At 44.7% G+C, this 23358-nt stretch overlaps 1 protein-coding gene across 1 annotated transcript in view; it reads right to left on the reverse strand.

Annotated features, from left to right (window-relative positions):
* Positions 1 to 567: 567 nt before the first annotated feature.
* STT3A (STT3 oligosaccharyltransferase complex catalytic subunit A) overlaps positions 568 to 23358 on the reverse strand; it is a 26557-nt gene continuing 3766 nt past the window's right edge. The window contains exons 2-19 of the mRNA XM_034754630.1: positions 22160 to 22242; positions 21559 to 21684; positions 21154 to 21214; positions 19965 to 20086; positions 18736 to 18881; positions 17184 to 17274; positions 15827 to 15933; positions 13262 to 13426; positions 11968 to 12148; positions 11049 to 11204; positions 9743 to 9834; positions 8701 to 8856; positions 8181 to 8369; positions 5568 to 5684; positions 5234 to 5336; positions 3564 to 3752; positions 2690 to 2805; positions 568 to 838 (exon numbers count right to left, since the gene is read on the reverse strand). Of these exons, the coding sequence (XP_034610521.1) occupies positions 800 to 838; positions 2690 to 2805; positions 3564 to 3752; positions 5234 to 5336; positions 5568 to 5684; positions 8181 to 8369; positions 8701 to 8856; positions 9743 to 9834; positions 11049 to 11204; positions 11968 to 12148; positions 13262 to 13426; positions 15827 to 15933; positions 17184 to 17274; positions 18736 to 18881; positions 19965 to 20086; positions 21154 to 21214; positions 21559 to 21646 (2118 nt within the window). The 5' untranslated portion in view covers positions 21647 to 21684; positions 22160 to 22242 and the 3' untranslated portion in view covers positions 568 to 799. The remainder of the gene's footprint in view (positions 839 to 2689; positions 2806 to 3563; positions 3753 to 5233; positions 5337 to 5567; positions 5685 to 8180; positions 8370 to 8700; positions 8857 to 9742; positions 9835 to 11048; positions 11205 to 11967; positions 12149 to 13261; positions 13427 to 15826; positions 15934 to 17183; positions 17275 to 18735; positions 18882 to 19964; positions 20087 to 21153; positions 21215 to 21558; positions 21685 to 22159; positions 22243 to 23358) is intronic.

Raw genomic sequence — 23358 nt, forward strand, 5'->3', positions numbered from 1 at the left:
TTACCCAGTTTTTAACCCATTTAATGTGTGCCATATTAATTTTATATCATTCTAGCTTTTTACTCAAAATGTCAATCACCTTTTGGGTGATGCAGCTCAGTCTTTCTTCCATTGCTAATGAGGTGTATGGACTGACCTTGCCAGGAGAAAGCAAACTGGAGGGTTCAGGTAGAGGCTGTTAACACTGAACCATGCCACTGATGCATGAGAGGGAAGTCTGGAACAAGGTGGCTCACGCAGCTAGAGGCTGCCTAGAACGATACAGGCTGCAGAAGATACAGGCTGGCAGGGAGAGGCTTGGTTTTATATGTCAGGGGAGCAGGTGCTGCCATCTTATATTCGGCACTATATTCAGTGCCCTCCAGTATAGGAAACCACAAGGAAGTTTACTGCGTGTTTGGGTAGGAGGAGAGGTTTTATAGATTTGATCTGAAATTCTAAATGGACAAGGACTGCTGAGTGTTGACAGAGAGAGGCCAAGATGACTTTCCTGTTTATCAGGAGAAGCGTGGATCTCTGGATTGCTGCATCTGGTACCATCAGTGGAAGGGGAAAAAAGAAACACACTTTTTTTCATTCTCCCTTTAATCAACCCACCATAAAGCCATTATTTCTGATTTGGTAACCGGTTCATATTTATAAAAAATCATTCCATCGAAGACAGACTGAACGCATGAGGACGGGACTTCATGGGCAGTTAAATCCAACTCCTGTCTGCACTTACAAACTGTATAAAAAAAATTCTGCTTCACAGGCAAAGGCTCGGTCAGTGCTGTTTGCGTTAAAGCTGAAGGCAAATTTATGTTCTTGACAATCCACGATTATCCAAGTCCTTTACCTACAAGACACAAATAATCTTTGCAGCATTCTATAGTTCCACTAACACAGAGAACTACTATACTGTATTGATCCCAGCACATGTATAGAGGAAATCATAAATTAGTACTGATTTGTTCACTTTGTATTGGCAACTTAACGTTCAAAGTTACATTCTTTTTACTCCTGTTCATAAGTACTTTGCAGTTCGGAGCTCATGCACTTCTAAACACCAAAAGGGCAAGTCATTTCACTTATACTGTTTCCCTACCTTTCACAAGCTATCCAACTAAGTGAGGGGAGAAGCAACTGCTTCTAGGACAGGGGTAGGCAACCTATGGCACGCGTGCCGAAGGCGGCACGCAAGCTGATTTTCAGTGGCACTCACACTGCCTGCGTCCTGGCAACCGCTCCAGGGGCTCTGCATTTTAATTTAATTTTAAATGAAGTTTATTAAACATTTTTAAAAACCTTATTTACTTTACATACAACAATAGTTTAGTTATATATTATAGTCTTATCGAAAGATCTTCTAAAAACGTTAAAATGTATTACTGGCACACGAAACCTTAAATTAGAGTGAATAAATGAAGACTCGGCACACCGCTTCTGAAAGGTTGCCGACCCCTGTTCTAGGATCATTTCACTTGTCTGTAATGTTATATTCCACATACATGGTCCATTGGAAGTAGCCACAGGATAGTTTTAAATTTCAGTGTTTAAAGTTTAATAAAACGGTCAGCCCAAATTCTTTAGACTGCTGTCTGCATATTACTATCCAGATATAATCCACTTTCAAACACAGTTTAACAGAATACCACTTTATACTTCTATAGTGCCTAGGTACCATGGTGATAGGAGCCATATGTGGATTTTGACAGCTCTTGGTAACTAAGATAAGAACCTAAGAAAGACCCCTCTAGATCAGACCAATGGTCCACCTAGCCCAGTATCCAGTCTTCTGCCAGTGGCCAACGCCAAATGCTTCAGAGTGATCCCATCCCCTGTTGTCCAGTCCCATTTCCTCTTAGCTAGAGGTTTAGGGACACCCGGAGCATGGGGCTGCATTCCTGACCATCTTGGCTAATAGCCATTGATGGACTTACTATCATCATCAACCCCATTTTACAGACAGAGAAGCGGATGCACAGAGGTGAACAGACTTGTCCAAGGTCACAGAGCAAATCTGTGGCAGAAGCGGGAATAAAACCCACTTCTACTTGTGAGCCATGCTGCCTTTGAATATTTTAATGGAAAGGGCAAAAATGGTATTTGCGGTTTCAGGGAAGGTCTGATGTGATCACATATGAAGACCAAACAAATGGCACCAGTACAGGGGAACTAAAGACCTGTGCCACTCTCTGCATTCATTGTTTACTTTAGTATAGCAGAAATAAGACCTGTGATCTAGTCTATGCAGCTTCATCTTCACGGCCATCTGGTGGCCTACCCCTCTCAATTCCGCTGTAGCACAGCTGACAAAATACATCCTCTCTGGGCATGCAAGGAATGTTCAAGAATCCTAATCAAAATGGGGCATTTCCTGTGTAACAATATAGAAAGTGCCAACTAAAGAAACAAAGAGCCCCGAAGGAAAGTTTAAAGCTTAACTCCTTTCTAAATTTAGCAGTCCAATTATTATGGCATTCCTGGCAGCTTCCCAGGACTTGTAGCTCATATGAGTAGCCTAAACTTGCCTAGAAAGCTGGACTCCATCCTTTGTTTAAAAGAAAAAAAATTCCCAAAGTCTCACTTCCAAAAAGACTGTCAGACAGGGTCATATCCCAACACAGGCAAACCCCAGATACCCAGACTGTTCCCAGTTTTCCCCTGCTCCCCTGTAGAGGGACCATAGAACCCGCTGCCTGCTTACTTTGTATATTCGGACTAGCCAGTGCTCTGTGGTATATGCCTCCTCCAGCACATCGAGTTCAAAGTCTTTGTTTCCAATCTCAGCGTTTCTCACTCTGTCATAACCTGGGGGGCGCTCTAGAAAGAAGAAGGGATGGGGAAAAATGACCAACGGCTTCAGAGTGCACATTTCTGGCAGAAATAAAAATACAGGTCCTTCCAACCCAAATGAAAATCCTTTCCCAAGGCCTCTCAAAACCCAGTGGGCAGACAATGCATTCCAAACCTGGAGCTGGCCAGGCTCTTCTCTTTCCCAGATGACTCCATTCTGAATGTACAGCATACTGTGAGTTCCAACAGTCTGTGCCCCCTATTTAAAGTCGGATTTTCATCTCTTTATGTTCTAAAGGGCTGCAGTACAAGCCTCCTCGGGGCGAGCCAGAGCAGGGAAACAAGGTGGGTGTTATTTTTTGCATTCCTTTCCAAATGCATCCTTAACTTTTTGGTGTCAGGTATCAAGATGTTCTCATGAAAGGCAGTCATGTGCCAACATCAGCACAGCAGGCTTGGAGCTACCAATGCCTTCAAAGAAAGCCTAGAGCCTGGCAATGCATTTTATATTCCAAAATAGAACTTTGCACTGCTGTGCGGTGCTGGAATGACAGCCCTGCCAATAGAAGCCCTCTTTCCTCACCCCCAGGAGGCAGGGCAACATCCTCTCCATTTACAGAGAAGAGATAGAAAAAGGAAGGACTTGCTCAAGTTCACACAGCAAGTTAGCGTCAGAGTTGGGAACAGAACCTCAGAGTCTGGGTACCCATGTTCCCTGCTCTAACACCTAAACAGTATTCCTGATGCTCTTCTGCAATACCAACGTAAGGACCATTAGTACATACTGGCTTCTGTGTAGACCTGCCCGAAGCGGTAGTAGCACATCTTATACATAAGGCAGTTGAGCAACACAGGGGAACCTTCCCTATCCACACGGAACTCTCCTGTCGGCGTGTAGTAATCGTGCTCCTTTATGTGCTTCCCGGTGTCTGTGCTTCCACCAATTCGCACCATCCACAGAAACTTGTTTATATCTAAAGAAGGTAGCAGAGAGAGATCAAAGTATTTTACGCATCACACGTACTTCAAGCAAGCAGTCAAAGCAGCTAAGCATGGCACTCAGCAGGGTCACCTTTCAGACTTCAGGCCTCAACCAGTTAGGTGACCCATGTGAAGGACCACACACAGGGCATGTAGTTATTGAGACAACTGCCCATCTGGAGGCACAAAGCTGAAAGGCAGGTGCCCTCAATCCCTACATTCAGACATGTCAGTAGCAGCTGGACCTCCTGGAGAGCCTCACTTCAGGCTGAAACTGTATAAGTGGATCTGAGTGAAGAAAGCTGAAGGTAGAGAAAGCTGCTTTGAACTCTGTAAGCTCCCCTAATCATCAAGGCTAGGGCCTTAGTGAGCAAATAGGTAAAAAGGTGCCATCTAAGTTCTTCTCAAGTGTTAACATGAACTCATTAAACCTCAATACCCACCAGGAGGTAGGGAATTATCTCCAGTTTACTGATAGGGAAATGAAGGCAGAGAGAGTAAGTGACTTTGCCCAGGAACACAGAACACATGCGCCACCTGCTACCCAAACTGCATTCTTCCCTCAAACATGCACACTACATCAGTGATCATGAGGCACTTAAACACTACCTAAAATACATGGAGGTATACCTATCTCGTAGAACTGTAAGGAACCTTGAAAGGTCATCAAATCCAGCCCCCTTCCTTCACTAGCAGGACCAAGTACTGATTTTGCCCCAGATCCCTAAGTGGCCCCCTCAAGGACTGAGCTCACAACCCTGGGTTTGGCAGGCCAATGCTCAAACCACTGCGCTATCCTTCCCCCTCTATAATAAGTCTCTCAGTAACGTAAATTCTTTGTAAAATTGCTGCATAATGCACTATTGTAAGTTCCAGAGGGTACTTACAATTGAATTGCAGGATTGTTCTTGTTCCTGGCAGAGAATTGGTTTTGTGTTTTTCTAATAGGCAGCCCGAAGGCTCAGAAGATACCATCCAATTTGATTAGCCAGCCCTCTAGACACCCTTTGATCACACAGTATTGTACAAACAAATCCAGGCTTTCACCAGCATTCTGGCCTTGCCTCGCACCTGCTCATCCCTACACTGATTATCCATCCCAGAAGCCCAGCAGAACCTCCAGCCTACCTGTCCATTCTAGTCTGTGTGTTGGGATTAATTTACATAGATTACAAAAAACAACCACCACCCCTTCCAATTTAAGAGTAACCAGGAGCCAGGTCTGTCCTTCCCCTGTTCCTTGTGCAGAGTATACTCAGCACTGCAGTAGCTCCAGCCAGCTCTTCAGTGGTGTCACAGTGCAGCAGCTGCTACAGTGCATTGTGCAGGCAGGAGATGGGAGCATCACAGCACAGAAATAAGGGTTATTCATGCAAGAAGGGAGTGTGGGCAATTGGGCTAGAGGGATGAGTTAGCATGCAGGAGTTTGCACTGCAGAGCTGTAAGAAAAGGGTTTTAGAGTGACATATGTTACCATCTGAGGAATATCCAGTGAGGCCTCCAAATATTACCAGCACATAACTGACATCCAGCTCCCTCATAATCTCATAGGCCTTCTCTTCGGTGGATGCCATTGCCTTGGAGAAAAACAAAGCCAGAATCAAGCAATAGCTATGAAATCCACAGTGCGAGTACAAGCTGCATCATGGAATCATCTCCATCATTAAATAAGAGCATGGGTCACTCAAATGAGAGCTAGAACCTGCACCTTCAGTGCAGGACCCAAGAAGAATTAATCTTCATCCATGGAAGGTTTTTCTGGTACACTAAGAAGAGAGGTCCTGCGTTCAAGGAGTCACTGTACCTACCTGACCAACGCGGGAGATGTGTGTGTTATTCCACGTGTTATTGTCTACAAGAATCGTCCGATTTGCCATGGCTGTTATCTGATACCCATAGTCCCACCAGGACATGACCTTAGCATCCTGCATTCAAATACAAAAGAACCAATTAGTCACCTGCTTTCAACCAACATTCAGAAAGGGCGCGGTCCTATTCCCACTACAACACACTTCAGTCGCAGGCCTGAGTGATCTGCCCTGACAAGCTTAAACATTTGTGTCGGGTTCCCAGAGTCCTTTGGCTCTAGGGTCGCTTAGGAATAAACATTATAGGGCACTACAGAGTTCACTGAAGTTGAACTAGTTTGTGATGGAAAAAAGTTGGGCAGCCACAGAGCCACGTATACCAAAGGTTCAGAGACAAAGTGGGGGGGGGGGGGAAGGTGTTAAAAGCTTGCTCAAACAGCTGAGCTCTGCAGCAAACTGGGCCACCTCTGCAAATAAAGACATCTGGAAAAGAACCGTCTGCTATCTCATTTCCCAGCTACAAAATACACAGAGGGCAAGTCTGCAATAGGGAATTCATTGAAAGCTGCCGAGCAAGGCTTGGTTAAAATGGAGAAGGGGCTCAAAGATGCTGTGCCTGCCAATATTCCCCTCAACAATTTCAACGTACAGATCACCTCTAGCTAAGGATGTATCCAGAGGAACCCCCACCTTGCCATTTTGTCTCTTCCTTCGAGTCTGAAATCTGTGGCCAAAGGCATATCTACACAGCCAAACTGACCATGTCAGTGGACAGCATTCTTGCTCACAGACTGAACCAAGGTGTATTACAACCACGTTAGAGTGTGTTACAGCTGTGCAAAGATCCAGACTATAACGCTAGAATGTGGAGTTGTGATGCAGTTTGTTCTAGACTACATAGGCAGGATCAAACTGCCTTATGCTGTAACCATCTAAAACGGTTGATTTGCGTGACTAGATAGGTCCAATACAGGAACTGCTCCATGCATTAGTTGTAGAGTGAGTCACTAACATGTTACCTTCTGGAGACAAACAGTCTTGCAATACAACCAATTGCTCCAGAGACCCAGGGACTGAGATAATTTCTGAACCTATGTTATGTGTGACAGAACTACCCACTGCACTGGACAGTTTTAAATTTAAAATGACACATTGGGTCTCAGGAGGCCAAGACAGAGACACACAGTAGAATCTCAGAATTAAGAACACCAGAATTATGAACTGACCGGTCAACCACACAACCCAGGTGGAACCAAAAATATGCAATCAGGAAGCAGTAGAGGGGGTGGGAGGGAAGCAAATATAGTACAGTGTTAAACTACTAAAAATATAAAGGGAAAGTTAAAAAAGATTTGACAACGTAAGGAAACTGTTTCTGTGCTTGTTTCATTTACATTAAGATGGTTAAAAGCAGCATTTTTCTTCTGCACAGTAAAGTTTCAAAGCTGTATTAAGTCAATGCTCTGTTGTAAACTTTTGAAAGAGCCACCATAACGTTTTGTTCAGAGTTAAACATTTCAGAGTTACGAACAATTCCCATTCCCGAGGTGTTTGGAACTTGGAGGTTCATGCTCATAGGCAATCCCTCTGCAGAGGTGAGCTGTACTCCCCAGTGCCAGTCCAAAGGGACATAATGGTAACGTTAGTTAGAGCAACAACTGACCTACACTTTCATAACCTCCCACAAACTAAACAAATGTGTCAAAGCTGTTTGCTTCCCACAAGTCTAGGCCAGCAGCCCAGCGCTCGTGAACTGTAGCTCCGTGTGCCACAGGCAACTCTACAGAAAACAAACCAGCTGATGTGCAACAGACAGTATGGCAAAGAACCTTCACTTCCCCAAGAAATTAACAGCATAAAGGCAAGTCATTCTGCAAGTGATGAAAGGCATTCAATCAGGGTCCTTCCTGTACAGATGCACTCAAAAAGCAGCTAACTTACATTTCCACAGTTTTCCATTAGTGTGTGATGCCATCGTGCTGATTATTAGTATCTTGCAAATAGGGCCTTGTGGCCCCTGCCAGGAAGCTTGGGACCTAGGGATGGGTTAAAAATGTAACCCCATGCTTACCCTCAGTGTAATAATATTCACTCATGTAGTGCCTTTCATACCAGGCTATCAGAGCCCTTTACAAACAATAATTAATTAGTTAGGCCTCTTCACTCTCCTAGAAGGGAGCTATGCAACTATTATCTCCATTTTACGGATGGAATAGTTGAGGCACATATTGGATAAGTCACCTCTCATCGTCACATGCCATGGGGAATTAGAACCCAGGAGTCCAGACTGTGGTTGTGCACCGTGGACAGGTACAACAGTAGAGAAAATAAACATAAAACCCTGCTCATCAGAAACAGATTTAATTCTGTTTGCAGTTTTGATTTAGCACATTTAAATAATAAACCTGATCAGTGCCTCCTCTTTGAGCCTTACTAGGAATGAATCTAATTTAGCCAAATATTCTGGCATTTTAGCCCAAATTGTTGCCATTGTCTCCCCAGTGACAGAAGGTGCAAGAGCCCTGTAAGATGTCAGGATTCAAGTCTCCCTGCTCCACCTGAAACCAAGCCCTAAGATCACTTTGTTTGTGCAGAGCCCCTGCGGCAGTTTACCTCTGGCGTATTGTGACGCAGCCAGTAATACGCCTCTCTGAAGTCATCAAAGATGATCCTACTGCCATCTCCCCCACGAGCAGATAGCACTATGGAGGGGGAGGAGTAGGCCTCACTGGTTACCCAAGTCGAATGAAAAGTGTAGGTGATCAAGAAGAAAGCCATGACCAGGATCATACCACTGGCAACCTAGGGAAGCAACAGACAGTATCAAAAGCATGTCAGATGGTTCACGCATTTTGAAAGAGAACTCAACTTCATATCACAGAGCTGTGCTCAACCCAAGTGCAGGGATCACAAGCGCTGACTGGTCTATGCTTAGACAAGAGACTCTCCCACTGATCTCTCTGCGCTACTCAAGAGGAGGGCTAGAGACCATCCCCATGTCACTCCCCCACAATCTCCTTCCCCCACCTCCTTTAATTACATTCCCCCATAGAGGTTTGGGGCACTTCCCCCAAATCAGTCCCCACATGGCTTCCCCTTGAAGCCTGGATTATAATCATGCATGAAAACCCACTTCGTTTTTAATAGGGTAGGTAGAGTCCTGTTGCTTTTTGGTTTTCTTGTCTGGTCGGCTGATATCCAGGTTCTTCATGTAAGTGGAGAGCACCTGAGAAACCCCAATGCCGGACAGAATGCACATAACTGGGGCCAGAACCAGCATGAGACGCACCTGTTGAAGACAGCAGGACACAAAACGATGAGCTCCTAGCAAAATGCACAGTGAGCACAGAAATGAAATACAGACTGTAGGTGCGTATAACTCCTCCCCACCGATGCAATGACTGTACAGGCAAAGAGCCATTCTGTACTTCGCACTAACCATCCCAGCCTGGGACATAAGACTGTTTTCTGGTGGGCAGTCATTATGGTGAACACACCGGTGTTACCATGGTGTCTAGTGCCATGGGGTCTTTGAATTTCTCTGTGATGGCCACCAGCCATGTGCAGGAGGGATCTTAATTTAACATCACTTCTAGAACCTCTAATAGTGTTGTACTGTAACCAAGAATTAATGGATGCTTCCATGCACAGAGGTCAATTCTCACCTGGGGCACAATGTGCTACAGCAAAATCCTAAGCTACTAGGCTCACAATCAGTCACTCAGCTTTAATAATGAAACCCAGAGCCTACCACCAGGGGAGCTCGATGGGCTTTACAACTCAGCTGTGTAAAACTAGAAAGAACATTCACTAATCCCTCCCAAAAACCTACTCACCCACAGCGATGGTAATAGAGAGACTAATGATATTTCATTGCCACTTCCAAAATCTCGCAAGGCTGCATTCCCTAGCAAAACCTCACAACCATGTGTGATTGAAAAACAGAAAAATGTCATGACTGTTTCAGCCAACTCTGTGGGTAAGTAACATTAGCCCCATTTGACAATTGAGAAAGTTCAGACACAGGGAGGAGAAATTACTCTAAGGCCACTAGTGAGTCAGTAGCAGACTGACCAGGAGCCATCCTAGTTCTCCACTTTACCCATTTTTCCATCCCCAGGATGGTCAACCCCGTGACTTCGCACATTCAATCCTCAGCACGCGGCAGCTCTCACCATGACTGCAGAGAAATACATGCTGGTCACGCCGTACATGATGATAAAAATGCGGGCGTCCGACAGATTACTGAAACAGTAATACAGACCGACTGTAAGAGAGGGAGAGACAGGTCAGTAGCCAGCTTGGCAATTTCCTTCCAGGCCAAGAGTTAAAATATATTGTATTAAACAGGTGCAGGACCAAAGCAGAATGTTATGAATCACCTGATTTTAGAATGCATCACCTGATGCCAACAATGAAATCAGCTACATGCAGCATTAGGCTGTCCAAGGGGAATGCAAGGCTACAATGCATTAACAGCAGGGATGGGGCAGTGCTGGTCAGGTATTGAAAGGCTGCCTTGTGATGAATTAGTCTGTCAGCATGGGGATGAAGGTTAGAAGACTGAGCAAATGCTGGGCTTACTGTGCACAACAAGAAGATCCATGAGCATGTGGTGTGCTACAGCATTAAGACACAATGAGCAGGACATTTTATTGGCACAGTAATGAATGCTTCCGCTGATTTAGTGGGTTTTTGTGTATGAAGCATACTAGGCTGTAGTACCCTCACTAACCAATGCTCTGCAGACTGCACTGGCTTCTTATTCATATCTAGGTGTAATTCAAAATAATAGCACCAATTAACCCCAAATGCTCAAGTCTAAAGACTGAGGGCAAAGGCCCCTGGGGTAACCTCAGCAGTGACAACAGTTCATGGTGGGGATAGGCTGTCTCTCCAGTGGTGGTAATACCTAGAGCTTATTGTATCTATAGTTTTCCATCCATAGATCTCAAAGTATTTAACAAGCCAGTTAAGCATTATCATCCCATTTTACAGAGAATGGAATGACTTGCTCAGGGTCACACAGTAGCAGAGATGGCAACAGAACCCAGAAGTCCTAACTCCCATTCCCGTGTTCTGTCTGCTAGACAATGCTCTTTCTTGGCAGTTGGGACCCAAGCCACATAGGCCAGGCCATACGGTCAACACTCTGAACTGTTTCCAGAAGTAAAAGCGCAGGTTTCAGAGTGGATGTACTATGAACCACATGGCTGACAATGCTAAGTCGGGGGCAGCTCCATGGTGCACTAGCTGAAGGTTTTAAATGGCCCTAAAAATATAGTCCTAACCAGGTGGACATTGCAGTGCACCTACTGATCTTCTGTAGGACAAGGTTTTAGCTTTTGGTATAAAACTTCTCCATTCTAGGGCTTTTGCCCAATTGGTGTGGGCAGGGTCCTGTCATTTCTGCAGCAATTTTTTCTTCATCTGAAGATGATTGGTTTGAGCATATTCCATAAATAAATGCACTGAACTCACCTGGGAACATGAAAACCAGAAGCTGCAGGTCAAAGTAATAGGAGGACCAAGTGGTGGGCTGGTGCTCAGAGACTGAAGCAATGATGGGAATGTTATTCTTTGCATAGGAAGGATCCAGCAGAGAGTAGAAACGGCCAGTCCAAGGCGAGATTTTCCCTGGCAGAGAGGAGAGAAATCCACATTTATATACTGGAGTCACGAGTCAGTTTACACCAAAAAGTACTTCCACAGAGGACGAATACGTAGAACTGTAATTTTATCTCACAAATATTGATCACATGCAACACTATTAATATATTGAATGTATTGCTCCTCAGAATTACTAGGTTTTAAAATAGCTGTAAAGTGCAGCTCTCCTCTGAAAGGCATTCTCAGCACGGAGGTCCACCGTGCCGTTTTTAATAGTCTCTCCTTGACGCCAGATCAAATCTGTTCAGATTCCAAGTCAAGCTCAGCAAACTCAGTGTGGGATCTGAGAGTCCTTTCTGACACTTCTATCACCAACCATACAGAGTCTATCGCTGGAGATGAGTCAACTGTTCTATTGATGATGCGTGAACCAGAACATAGCCCAGCTCCAGCTCCCGCTTCAGCTGGGCTAACAAAAATACTAAAAACATGCTTTTAGTGAATAACGTAAGAAGATTATGACTCTGAACATACACACAGGGGATCAGGTTTGAGGAAGAAGGAGCTATTTCTACATTTCAGAGTAGAGCTACACTTTGCATGCAGAATTTGGTACAAAAGCTAGTACAATTTCTCAGCCAAGGTAAGAGTTCTTTCCTGTTTCATTAAAGGAATGAATTGAAATTAACCATTAGGCCACTTTTCAAAGCAATACCAGGGAAGTGAAGCAGAAAATTCATGTGTTCCGTCACCACCACCAGCACAGCTTTCGTCACATATCTCAATCTACCTGTCAGCATCAGCACGGCTCCTATCGTGAGAAGGACAAATCCAACCAGGGAGATCACGCTTCTGAAGAGAATTTCAAATTGCTGGGGGTTCAGCTTGCTGCGCAGGTAATCCACAAAGGCATGGATCTGACACAGGCCAAAGACCCCCAAGGCAGCCATGTGCTCAGATGACAGGACAGGCTGTGAGGAGAAAGAATGGGATCAGATGCGGAGGAGAACGGCAGAGACATTTCAAACGTGCTCTCCAGCAACGTTCTCACTGAGTCACATGAAGCTTTCCCCTCTCTGCCAGGAGAAGCCACTTTCTTACACAAATTAAAGCTCTTAGGAAGTCACAAGGAAAATTAAATCCAAGAGCCACAATGAGAGCCCTGATCATACCAATCTCTTTTTCCATATATTCTCTCCCCAAGAACTTGTTAAAACAAAGATGCTGACCTGAACTGATACCATAACATTTAGCATATGGCAGTGGCTCAGATAAAGTCTCCTGAGTATTTAAGCAGGAGCCCAGAAAGACCATGTAACTGAAGCTAGAGCCGGTTTCAGCTGGCTCATTCATTTATGAGAAAATAGGGGTATTTTAATAAAAGGCAACAACAAAGATGCAGTGAATAATCTAGGACCAGCCTACTGCTGTAGAAGTCACCCAGCCTTACAACCTTGCGCAGGGTGAAGTTGTTAACATGTGACATTTTACAAAAGCTGTAAAGCAGCATTCTCCCCATTTCACAGAGCTGGAAACAGAGGCACAGCGAGGTTAAGTGACTTGCCCAAGGCCCCAGAAAGTCAGTATGGCAGAGCTGGAAGTAGAATCCATCCCCCACTGGACAACCCGACCTTCCATAATTAGCACTAGGACTAGTATAACCCAGAATAAGAAACAATGACCTTAATCACAATGGTATTGAGCAAGTCCGTGAAGACCAAGTGGTTTTAAGAACAGGTAAACCCAAGTGATTTGAAACTTATAGCTATTTTATAATAATTTAAAATATCCAGAATACAGCAGGTCAGGATATTTGCTAGCACTGATAACAGCCTGCAGCCCTCTGAGGAACAGTGCAAAGAGCTTTACCAAAGTTCATGAAGCCCTGCACACTTCTGGGAGGAAATTCAGTCTTATCTCTCTGTTACAGATGAGCTGAGGGACAGAAAGGTGAAGCATCTCCCCTAAGGTTACACAGTAAGTTAGTGGCAAAGCCAGGAACAGAACTCAAACATCAACCTGTAGTTCCCCTCCTCTAACCACTAGACCATACTCCATCTCATTGCTTCATTTGATTCCCTTACCTGGAAGCCAACAAAGGAAATCTGCATAGACAAGATGGTTCCTAAGCAGTACACTGTGCAGTAGGCTACATAGATCCTGTGGGAGAAGCGTCCTGTCAGCATCAACACAAGGACATGCAGGGGGATCAGGTTAATCAGAAACACGTAGCCACCCCACGAGGAGACCTGGGTAAGAAGAGAAAAGAACAATTCTATGCTCAGAACAAGTTGCACTGCGGGGATGGAAAAGAGGTTAATATTCTACAGCCCATCTCCCATTCCCTTACTCCTTTCGACAGGGAGACAACTGGGCCCAGAGTACTACAATGCGGAAAAGCCATTCTCCCTTTTATACAAATCATGGCTAATGCGACTGGGAAAAGTAACTGCAGAGTGGACGAAAGACTGTGCACTCAGGGAAGCAACAAACATGCTGCAGATCAAATACCATCAATATTTAAGTAAATATATTAAGGAAGACAATCTAAGCTGAGCTGTGCATCTTTCACTACAGGGCATTCAAACTCTATCCAACACAGGACCATGCTTGCCAACTTCACAGAAATGCATGGTATGCTCATAGTTTGTGTAAGACAGACTGCAGCTACCCTCATGTGCCACGTAGGCCACATAGGATAACTGGTCCAATCTTACAACATACCCACAAAGTATCATGGGCTTTTGCTCAAAAACAGAACCATTTTCACTCAGGAGTGGTCTGAGTCTTAAGCAAACTAACACTTTCAAAATTCCCTTTAAAAGGTAACAAATTCCCATCAAAACCCAAGTGAAAACTGGAATTTCTCATAATAACCAATGCCACACACGTGAGACTCCTGATCATACTCCAGTGGTTTTCAAACAGTTACCAATTCAAAACGTGCTTCAGAATGAACATTGTCCATATATAGCAGCCTTCTTGTGATGACTTCAAACAATGCAGAGTTAATGTCCCTCTTTGGCTTTTCTAACACTTAGTTCACAGTTTCTCTTAGCAGGTTTGGGCAAATGTTATTGATTGTACATTAAGCACATCCCACTAGAGGGAAGAGAACATGTAAAGATCATGGTGCTGCCCCAATTCCAAACATCTTTCCTTTTAAAGAAGTGACTCCTCTTTAAACATCTGCCTTTTCTCTGATAGTTTAAATGAGCTCTCCAGCACTGACCTGACAGGAAAATGCACCCAAAGAAGGAGAAATCTAATTATTTTTGTAGCCAAATGGAAGAATTTCAGGATGGCTCATCTCAGATCATGCATTATCTGCTGTATTATGAATATAGTCTTAGGTGACGCTTACCCAGACTCTCCAATGCTACCACTATGCACAAACAACATGGCATGTAACACTGAGAATCATTAGCAGTTAATCTGATACAGTATTCATAAAAGCTGAATGGAGCATTGACCCTACTTGCTCCATTCAAAATAGCCAAATAAAGAAAAAGCGACAGAAGATAGCATCTGGGAATATACAGCGACCCTCGGTCTTAATGACAGCATCCAGGCAGGCTTAGATTACTGGACAAAATGAAACCCACTCCACAGGAAACAGGAGGAGTGAAAGCTTTGCCCCTCACTTCTTTTCAACAGATCAGGATGACTATTCCACGGGAGGGGGGAAATACGTCCTACTGGCTTTGAAATCATCACCTCAGATCAATTCTCTTTACACTGGAGTTGCTAACAGTCTCTCTGCTGGGCTGCTCTGGAGTCCTGGGACACCAGCCAGCATGCTAGGCAGCACTGGGAAAAGAGGTGAAGGCCAACCCAGGTTAAAATCCTAGTGTAGGCAAGGCAAGTTGTAGTTTTAACATGTCAGTCTGTCAATGGAAACCCTAGGCTTTACTTTGATCGGCTAATGTGTTAAAAATACACCTTTTCTCCTAGTGAGGACAAGGCCTTTGACACCTGGACTCTGCAACAGCACCCCCTATAATAAAAAGATTCAATGGTTAATAAAGCTCAATCAGCCGGGAGTCAATTCAAGGGCTCCCAACCATTGGCCCCATTAGCAATCTGGTAGGAACTAGGCAGGCACATGTAACTGGTATAAAATGATACAAAATGCAGCCATCCTCAACTTCAATACCCAGGCGCACCGCAGGGAGGATACACCCTGCATATAGGAATCACCAAGGAACACAGGATGGAAGACTGCATGCTGAAACAGAGACAAAGGGTACGTCTATACTACCCACCAGATAGTGTTCGATGCATCGGGGAATCGATTTATCGCGTGTCGTCTGGACGCAATAAATCGATCCGCGAATCGACGCCCGTACTCCACCTCGGCAGGAGGAGTAAGCGGGGTCGACGGGGGAGCCCTGGCAGTCGACTCGCCGCCATGAGGATGGCCAGGTAAGTCGAACTAAGATACTCTGACTTCAGCTACGCGAATAGCGTAGCTGTGTTGCGTATCTTAGTTCGAACTACCCCGCTAGTGTAGCCCAGGCCAAAGACAGCTGCAGGGCACATTTGACACCCAGGCTGCATTTTGGTTACTTCTGGTCAACTCCCACATCTGAAGTGGTCACTGGATTGTTGGAGATTCCTCAACATCATGAGCAGAAACAGACACTTACCATGTAGAAGTAGGCAAGGGCACACATGGCTGCCCAGTAGATGGAGCCAGTCTTCACTGCTTTGATCCACATGTAGTAAGTTAGCAACATACAGAATATTGCAATACCTGAGCAAAATAATGTACAGAAATCAGCCTGGAAAGACTATGGACACAAAAACAAACGTCTGCCCTGAAGGGCCCAGGACAACCTCACTGTGGCAAAAAGGACAAGCCCTTTAATTCAATGGGGATTAGGTGCCCAACTTGCTTAGGCGCTTTTGTAAATCTCACTAGACAACATCTGCATCTTTAGGCACCTAAAAACCTTGGTAAACCTGACCCTAGGTCCACCGTGTTGTCCAAGGAGACAAAATTGCCTCGCAGTAGTAATAGCCATTGCATCACTGGCAATGGGATCTCCTATGAAAGTTACTGCCCCATGTCAAGATGTCCTTCCCTCAAGGTTCAGTAATGGGACCAGGGCATAGCACACACAGTCCAGCTCCTGACAACTCCCACTGGTTTGGGAACCACATATGCAGTGGCAGCGCCTACCTAGATTTCAATATATTACAAGCTGTGTGCACCTTTCACAGAGGGAACGCCAGAAATCCTTATCCCAAAGAGTAGAGGCCTACAAAATGACTGTCTGCTACACAGACAATTTAACATGTCACTGTCTATGTTGCCTTGGGCCCCTGGAAGAAACATCTACCCCATATATGAATTTAAACGTAAATTAAATTACACTTTAAAGCGCTGTTTAAGGTTTAAAAAAGGTAAAAATGGTCCCTTCTGACTCTACACATTTGCTTCTGGTGCGTCTCCAAGTCACATCTGCTAACTTTACTGACAAGATGATTCTTGGTAGCCCCAGCAGTACCAATACAGCTACAGAAGAGCAGGCTGGATTCTATTCTGTTTTAGGTAAACAAGAGCAAACTTGTCTCCATCTCAGTTGCAGAATTGTTGTTACTGGCAATGAGGTAAGAGGCAGAAAAAACACGGCAAGAGTTTATGGAGCTGGTAGAATCACTTGGTGACTTGAAACGGATGATATTCCTATTAGAGTATGATTAGCATACTCATTTCTGTACAAAAGAGAAAAGATGCTTTCTGTCCTGAGAGGTCAGCTGCCTCGACTGGACAGGCAAAACATGCTGGATGGGCAGGAGGAAAGCCACATCTCAATGCAGTGAAGATTTTGTCTGGTGGATCATTATTGATTAGGAATGACCCGGTTGTGTGTCTCTGGGAGCGAATACAGGAAGAATCCCACTATGCTATTTTTACAGTCAGTTTTCAGCACATAGTGGTTCTTTAGGGGTTACTTTCTGTCTCTACAGAACCCCGTTTTGGAGTCCCACTGATCTCACCTTCGTTGTCATAGGAGCCAGCCACAGAACGAGAGATGTAACCAGGCACCACGGCAATCATGGCAGCGGCTAGGAGACCTGCCCCTGCATCCTGGGAACCACATATGGTCAGAGAGAAAGAGATTCAACTTCAGTCTTTAAAGAGAGATTTACAAACAAGCATGGCTGGCAAAAGCAAACTAATCCAAGGCAGAGTTCCTGCTTAGTGACTTGGTAAATTAATCACTTCTCCCAGCCCCAGGGGCCCTAGAGAAGATTTGCAATACCCCTCTCCCTCTGAGACCTGTGTCAGAGCCTGCCTTCAGCTGAGGAGAGCTGGAGGAGGATCCCCTTTGGGGCCCATTAGAGGGGGTCTTGTTTGCTAGAGGGGGATCAGTACAGAGACTGAAACACAGACCAGAGAGTCAAACCTGATTACTGCATGTACCACCCTGGCAAAAAGCTGGCAGAAGGAACTCACAGAGATGTATCTAAACAGGATCCTGAAACCTTCATTATGGCTACAAAATGCTGACAGTAAGGTTGAAACTCCCAGTTGGGCTGGCTGGCAAGGGAAACACGAACATATGAGACTGAATGAGGAAGGATGTTTGGGAAGTGGAAGAGATGGGCAGTAGCCCAAGCTGCAATGCCAAGGTCACCCTCTCCAGCTCAAACACCTTTTTAAAAGCCAGTGGGCAGAAGTAAGCAAACATGAATGACTTTGCACTATCACTGTGCAAAGCAGCTCCGGTGGGAAAATAAATACCAGGCTCTTGGGACTGAACTGCATTGCTCGTGCAGGTGAACAAGACAGGGCGGTGGCTTTGGAGGCCTTGTAGGTCATTCAAAAGGCATCTCCAGGCAGCAGAGAATTTTAAAGGGCACAAAATAAACTGTGGGCCAGATGCCTCAAACAAGTAGAGATCCTGACTCAACTCAGAGAGCTGCCTTTGGGTCAAGCTGAGGCAATATATTTAAGCCCCAACCCCTCCTACTCCCATTCTCCCTACCATATTTAACATAATAAGGAGCAAGGAAACAGGACTCAAGCTGGAAACCTAGGCCAACTATTGCTATTTACAAATCCCCGGTGGGATTTGTAGCACTCACAGAGCAATGCGTGAGACACAGGCCCTAAACATGACAGAATGGGAGAGCTGCTATTTCTTCCTAGTCTATAAGACCCCAACATGGTTGCTATGCCGCTGGCCTCCCCATCAAAGCCAGTCAGGGCCAAGCACTCAGAGGTCAGTGCAAAATGAAATAGAGCATGGAAAAGATCCCATTGGGTAGGAGTCAACAAAAAGCCCAGTCAAGAATATACAGGCCTCACAAATAGTTTGGGGGATTTTCATGGCCAGATGAATAAACTGAACTACCTGATGAATCTGGCTCTCAACCAGCAAATAATCAATAGACAAAGTAACAGAAGTATTAAGGACCATAATCTCAGCTCTCACCGCAATTCTCAGTGCTTCTGCTCTGTCATACAGGTACACCAGACAGCAAATCTCATGCCCCCTACTCAAAGCTACAAAACTCAGCAGTTATGCACAGATCTACTCTTTACCTTGAGTTCTTTGGTGAGGTGATAAGTTACTATGGTGGTGAAGGAAGAGAAGAGGGGAGCCAGGAATACACAAACATTTCGGATGTCAATGGTAATGTGGAAGAAGTGCAGAACATGGTAAATCGCTGCTGATGTGATCATCAAACCTGAGTGACAGAGACAATCTTGTTAGCAAGGGGTCATTGATTCACCAGCAATACATGAGCTATACTTCATTTAGCATAGAAGGCAACTGAGATGCTGTTTTAAGATAAGGGATAATTTAGTTGCTGTAAAGGGACACTATCAAATTAAAGCATTTAAACTAATTCCTTACGTACGTTATGAACATCTAGGTACTTATATTGCCCTTAACACTGTATTATCTGAAGGTCTCAGGGACCTCCAAACCTTCCTAAAATTAGGGGTTTGGTGGGGAGAGGATATAAAACAGGGGATCCAAGAGGATGCTGTCAGATTTAAAGGAACAGCCATCAAAATACTCCAGACCCTTTAAAAGACATCTGGCACCTGTCTTAACTGGGCTCTGAACATGGGATGAAGTGCAGACTTCCTCCCCCAGCTGGCCTTGAGTAAACCAGACAGCAGCTTTGAACTATGTTCCACCTTTGGAGAACCTGCAGCAATGTGCAACCATGCAGGACAAAACTGGACTACATTTAAGTGGAGTCTTGTCTCAGGGCTGTATTAGAATTGTGAAGGCCCAGATCATGTGTGAGCTCAGAGAATTCCACCTCTGTATTAATCAGGTACCACAGTGCAAATACAATCAACAGTATAATTCACGCCAGCCAACTACTGTCCAAAATCCAAACCAAGAAAGGGGGGGGGGGGGAAAGAAAGACACAGGCATGTGCAGCTCCAATCACATTATCTTAGATGAAGAATCCCTAAGTCCCAGCAAGGACTATCTGAACTACCATAATCAGATGCTAGCCCAGTGGGTTATCATATTACTAGTCAATTTGTTTATCCAAAATTACTTCTTAGGTACCATTTCAGCTACGCAACCAGTAAGAACAAGTCTAATGTTTCATGACACTGATGTAAAATGAGAGAGAAAAATCAAGTTTGATTGCCCTGCCACAAAAATCTCTGAGCTAGGGAACAGGAGAGACAAGATTAAGGGATAAGTCTCTTGAACCAAGATAAGGGCTTGGAATCTGCATTATCTGAACTTCTTGTACCTTAAAGTGGGGTTTAGTGAAAAAGAAACACCCTGGCTTTACCTGGGTAAATGGTTCCACCAATGATCCTCCCCAAGGGGTACCAGGCTCTGTCGTCGAACCAGTTGTGGAATTTATAGAAGCCCTCCTCTGCCAGGAAGCGGGTCGTGCGGTAGTTAAAATACCTGCAATATCATGAAATGTTGAGTGTGTCTGCAGCGTGGACATGGGAAATGCTGTTTACTGCTCCTCAGGTTCCAATCTCAGCCTTTAACTAATCAATGCATGAGGAAGTGCCACCACTTACGACACGTGAGTGCCAGCCCAAGTGCTCAGCAGTATGCAGTCTTGAAATAAAATCCGTAGGCGATTCGTGTGCAAAAGCACAGAGTATTAGATACAAGGAGCTCTGGCCATTTCTTTACTATGCATTCTGAGTTTTAGCAGGTATCGATGTGATCAGCTGCACCTCTCTCCAGATGTAGATATTCACGACTAAAGATACCGAATACAAAGCTACAAGAGTTGGCAATATATTTTCTGAAGAAAGAAAGAATGCAGCTCAGATCTCTGCATATCTGGGCTGTCTAACATTTTGCAAGATAGTTGCATTGTGTTTTTACTGAGACAGCCTCAGTAAAAGCAGGGCCAGAAGAGACCACTTGCAGAGCCAATCCGATCCCCCATCCTCCCAACAAGCATGTCACAAAACTGTTCAAAACTTTATTTCAGCTTCGCTAAACCATCCTGCACCTCTGTAGCGAAGGTGCCCTACCCGCCTCCCTTGGGTACTTCTACTAGTTTCAAAGGTGACCACAAATTCCAGTAGATTAACCAATATGAGCTCAAACCTGCAAGGGGCACTCAGAGCTTTGCTATTTAAGCATATTTTATTGTACTTGTACTTTTGGGGCGAGTCCTGCATTCATCCCTACCAGGTCCAGAGGGCACGCACTGGCAGCAACATACTGATACCAAAGCTACCAGGGAACCTGTTCAAGTTAACTCCATCTAAGCCAGCTCCATTCTCCAGCAAGAATCATTGGCAACAGGGGGAGTGCCAGCTTTTTGGGGAGGGGAATCTAAAGGCCTGTGATGAAGGGTACCTTTTCAATCCCCCATCTTTACTGCAGAGCAATTTGCTCAGCACCTGCAGAAGGGTAACGTGACCCTGACAAACACAGCACCATCTCTGCATTCTCACAAGGAAAAAGACTGACCGGAGCCCACAAGACACAAAGAGGATACTTACGGGTCAAATTCATGGATGACACTTTCAAATCTTAACACAGAGAAGAGTCTAGTGGAGAAAGCTGCAATACACAGGCAGAAGGGAGAATCAACGAACAGCATTCACACAGCAAGGGAAACTTGATTTAGCTCAATGTCTTTGTTAGATGAAAGCTTAAAACCCGTGAAAAGTGGTGGCGTCATCGGAGAAAATGCGTTTGGCCTGATATCCAGCTCTTTAAGGAGTTGGGGTGGGGAGATGTTATTTTCAATGTTTTAAAAATAATGGAAAGGTTTTTTAAAGCTATTTTAAAAGTAGCAGAGTTCCGCTACCCTAAGAAATGCAGAACATGGAGCTGAACTAGAAACATTCTGGAAGTTGCCTTTTGAGGATGTTCATAATTCAGTTATCAAGGCTCAGACTTACATAGCACAGCTGCCATCGACAGGATGAGAAGCTTGAGCAGCGTGTCCTGTTTTTCATAGGACAGGCGGAGAAACCCTAACTTGGTCATTTTCACATCAAAGGCTGTGATGGGCGACGCTTGAACACCTGAAAGGGAACAGGTCAGAAGGGATGAACCAAGAGCAAGGCAGCCCACAGCCCAAGAGCAGCATTTCGGATTCCTGTTACAACGCTTATTCAGAAGCTCTCTAAATAAGGAATTAACAGCTCAATATTCCCATGCCTCAAAGCTCTCCATTTCTGCCCCAAAAGGCAGTCTCCCCCACTGTCATTCTGACCATGTCACCCCCTCTGGATACTTTCACTGGCTTTCCGTCTTTTATGGAATCTGATTCAAATTTCTCACTAATCTCAGCCCTGCTTAGATCTCTGATCAGTCCCTCTCCCCTTACCTCGCCATTCCTCACTTCCTTTCACTTTCAGCTTCATGCCTTCTACTATACTCCCCTAGGGCTAGGACACTTTCCCTGCCCTCACCTGCCAGATATCCTTTTTCCCCCCTCAAATTCATCTTTAAAACGCAGCTCTTCAAGCAATCCCTCTTCACCAATAACCCCCTCACCTGATCAGTTGTCCTCAGTCTTGTCTTCTGTTTGTCTTGCCTTAGACTGCAAGTTCTTTGGGGCAGAGGATGTGTCTGTTTCTCTGTGTGTAAAGTGCCATGTAAATGTAAACTTAGATAAGCAATTAGCAATAAGTAATACTTCAAAAGCATTCCCCGGCCTAAAATCCTCCCTTCATCTTTTAATGTGACCTGCAAAGGCCAAAGAAATCCCAAACAAAACAGCACACAGAGTTTGTGCCCTTTTTCACTCCCATTTGATACATGAAAAAAGCCTGACAGAATCTCTGCGTCCCCTCCTCCCCCCCCCCCGCCATGATTTGTTTACACTAGAACTTCAGGACTTTTCTCCTGTGGACCAGAATAGGGTAGTAAAATTGCACCAGTTTGAATCAATTTAAAATCAATCTGGTTGAACCAATGAAACTTTTCTAATCCTGACAAGCCCAGAGACTCCATAAACACAAAACCAATAGGAGTGATATCAGACAAGAGGGAAACGAAACCTGATTAAAAAGAGAAGGGATTTTCATTCAGAATACATAAGACTCTGATTTTGTTGACACCTCTTTAACAAATACAGTTGGGAAATAAGTTCTGTTTGTTATTGATTTAGATTCTCTAACACTTCAAAGACAAAGAAAGCTCCATGTCCATATGTCTGAGACACCCAATGAGCCTTTAAATTAAGCCAGGGGAGACCAGACTTAACAATCCTAGGATTTGTCAAATAAAATAAAGATACATGTAGAAACACATCTACTTTACCTATCAGAAAAGTCACAAACTTGCCCAAAAACATTATCCAAGACCGAATCACTGATGCTACATTTTTAATAAAAAGAACAGGAGTACCTGTGGCACCTTAGAGACCAACAAATTTATTTGAGCATAAGCTTTCATGGGCTACAGCCCACTTCATCAGATGTATGCAGTGGAAAATACAGTAGGAAGATATACATATACTAGGGTTACCATACGTCCGGTTTTTCCCGGACATGTCCGGCTTTTCGGCAATCAAACCCCCGTCTGGGGGGAACTGCCAAAAAACCGAACATGCCTGGGAAAAATACCAGCCGGGCACTTCCTCTCCCGCGGCTACTCTGCTCCTCCCCTGACTCAGACTTCGGCTCTGTTTAAGAGCCACGCTGCCCGAGCCAGCGCTACCGGCTTCGGGCAGCCCCCATCCCTCCGGACCC

The sequence above is a fragment of the Trachemys scripta genome, chromosome 21 (assembly GCF_013100865.1).
Source record: "Trachemys scripta elegans isolate TJP31775 chromosome 21, CAS_Tse_1.0, whole genome shotgun sequence".
In the NCBI taxonomy this organism is placed as follows: domain Eukaryota; kingdom Metazoa; phylum Chordata; order Testudines; family Emydidae; genus Trachemys; species Trachemys scripta.